We start from the raw sequence: 2,590 nt of genomic DNA, 5'->3' as shown, positions 1-2,590 counted from the left end.
CTCCCAGGGATGGAGCAGCCACAGCTGCTCTGGGCACCCTGTGCCAGTGCCTCAGCACCTCCCAGCCAGGAATCCCTTCCCAATCTCCCACCTGTCCCTGGCCAACTTTGGCTGCTCCACTTCCTTCTCTCCATCATCCCAGGAGGCAGAACATGGGAGGACAGAGCATCCTCTTGGATTCCAGTCCCTGCTGCCAACTCCTTCCCTCTTCTCCCACACTTGGGGCTCTTTTGTGGCCTAGATCCTGGTAGGGAGCAAGCTGGAGCACTTGGGCTCCTGTAAAACACAACCATGAAAGCAGAAAAAAAAAAAAAAAAAAGAAGGCAAAGTGGGATTTGAGGCACTTTTGGGCCTGGGATCCTGTGGGAAAGGCCTCAGACTCCACAGCCACACCAGATTGTTCACAGCCACCTCAATTGTTCTAACTCTGTTAATTCCTGGGATTAATTTCTCTTAGGAGCACTACATTGCCAGCCTGATGCCCCTCCAGAGAGCCATCACCCCCTGGAAGGTATGTTTGGTGCTCCACTTGCTTCTTCTTTGGCTCTGGGACTGGGAATTGTCACCCACATGTTGGTCACACTGATGCTCCATGTGAACTTCCCTCCTTGAAGGAAGAGGGTTGGGATAAAACTAACCTCTAAAACCCTTTAAAATTAAACTAAAGAAGTTGGAATAAACCTTGGGAGAGACAGTTCCTGGTTTTCCATGAGCAAACTTGGGATCTTATGTGAAGATGAAGGAATTGTCCTTGAGAATCTCATGTGGAGGTTAAGGTGGTGCTGCAGTTTGTTCTCCTGGGACTGTGCCTTGTGCCCTTCTCCCCTGGGAATACAGAGCTCATCTTCCTGGTTTCCCTGGAATTCTTTCTGTGTGCAGAACCCTCCCCAGATCCGTCCCTTCTGCCAGGAGGACTTCATGAAGACCTTGGAGCATGCTGGGCCTCAGCTCACCTGTGTGCTTAAGGGTGACTGGTTAGGCCTCTACAGGTAAGGCCTGACAGCCAGTAATGAATTGCAAGTGCTGATGAGCTCCAGAGCTGAACAGGGAGCGGGAAGGGAGTTCTGGGAATGGTCACCTGCAAAACTCATCTTGAGAATTCACCCAGGAGCAAATTCAGGAATCAACCCTGTGGTTTGTGTGGCTTACAGTGGAGACCCTGCAGGAGCTCTGCTCGTTATCCACTTGGTTAGCCCGAAGAGCTAATTGTTCTTAAGGATAATTGGTTACAGAGGAGATGAAGGAGGGACTTGGGGCAATATGAGTGGAAGAAATCCAGGAATCCGACGCACAGTGGGAAGGGAAATGGGAGACGGAGGAGTGAGAGGATCCCAGGAAGTGATCAGGAACAGCAATGAGGGGATGGTTTGGGTGGAAAGGACCTTAGAGACCACCCAGTGCCAGCCTTGCCTGGGCAGGGACACCTCCCAGGCCCCATCCAGCCCTTCCTGGAGCAGTCCCAGGGATGGGCAATCCATAGCCTCTCCAGAGAACCTGTGCTGGTGTCCGGGCCATGCCCAGCCTGGCCCTCTGGCTCAGTGCTCGGGGCCTCTGGGGCCCTGCAGGCCCTTCCTGATCCCTGATCCCAAATCCCTGCGCTCCTTGCCTGTCTCCACAGACGTTTCTTCAGGTCTCCCAACTTCGATGGGTGGTACCGGCAGCGGCAGCGGGAGATGACACAGAAGCTGGAGGCTCTGCACCTGGAGGCCATCTGTGGTGCGGTACGGGGCAGGACCAGCCTCCCTCCCCTCTGCTCCATCCCTGCAGAGTCTGCCTCCCTCCTCCAGGAACGGGGACGAGACACCTCCTCACCCATCCCTCAGGCTTTGCTTGGGGCTGTCCCTTTGGGCACTGCCCTGAGGAAAGCCGTTGTGTCTCCCTAGGACATTGTGGCCTGGATGAAGGACAAGTCTGAGGTGGAGATTGTGGACCTGGTGTTAAAGCTGCGTGAGAAGCTGGTGAGTTCCTCCCTCTGCCCCCTCCCAGACCAGGGACACGGGTCACATCTGGGTCTTGGGGAATGTTCTCCCTCCCTGGAGAGCTGCAAAATGGCACAGTCAGGAAAGCTGAGTGGAATCCTTCAAGCCCTGGGGATTCAGGGAGGTTCTTCACCTCCTGAGGCTCAGGTGGTGTTTGGTGCCTGTTGCCTCCTCTGCCAAGCCAAGCCCTGTGGGCAGAGGGGAGCCCTGAAGGCCTTTGCCCCTGTGTGCCCAGGTGAGAGCCAGGTGCCAACACCTGCCCGTGAAGGAGGAGACGCTGCAGCGAGTGAGCCTCTACATCGACACCATCATCGGCTCCTTGCCCGAGGACCTCCAGGCTGTGCTGCACCACCCCTGAGAACAGGGGAGGACCTCCCACCCTGCTCTGGGCAGCTGCACTTGCCCTGGGACAGCAACTTCTTCACTGGCCCAGGCAGGATCTCCCCTGGGGGTTGGAGCTGTGGCTGTGATCCTGCTCCAAGGAGCTGTGCGGGGCTGCACACGAGGAGTTGTGCCCAGGGTGGCTGCCAGCAGTGAGGAGGGACACCAGGCTGGCAGCAGCACGTGCCAGGCTGTGCCACACGTGTGCTGCTCACATCACATCATCTGCA

At 56.4% G+C, this 2,590-nt stretch overlaps 1 protein-coding gene across 1 annotated transcript in view; it reads left to right on the top strand.

The window, feature by feature from the left end:
* DENND6B (DENN/MADD domain containing 6B) overlaps positions 1–2,337 on the top strand; it is a gene marked incomplete at its 5' end in the record, with an annotated part of 9,418 nt that extends 7,081 nt beyond the window's left edge. Inside the window, 5 exons of the mRNA XM_009074234.1 lie at positions 458–511; positions 880–989; positions 1,619–1,721; positions 1,884–1,958; positions 2,215–2,337. Coding sequence (XP_009072482.1) covers positions 458–511; positions 880–989; positions 1,619–1,721; positions 1,884–1,958; positions 2,215–2,337 — 465 coding nt within the window. The remainder of the gene's footprint in view (positions 1–457; positions 512–879; positions 990–1,618; positions 1,722–1,883; positions 1,959–2,214) is intronic.
* Between the last annotated feature and the right edge of the window lie 253 nt (positions 2,338–2,590).

Source organism: Acanthisitta chloris, unplaced genomic scaffold (assembly GCF_000695815.1).
Source record: "Acanthisitta chloris isolate BGI_N310 unplaced genomic scaffold, ASM69581v1 scaffold32550, whole genome shotgun sequence".
NCBI lineage: Eukaryota > Metazoa > Chordata > Aves > Passeriformes > Acanthisittidae > Acanthisitta > Acanthisitta chloris.
Note: the sequence above shows the minus strand (reverse complement) of the source record. Positions and strands in the feature narration are given on the sequence as shown.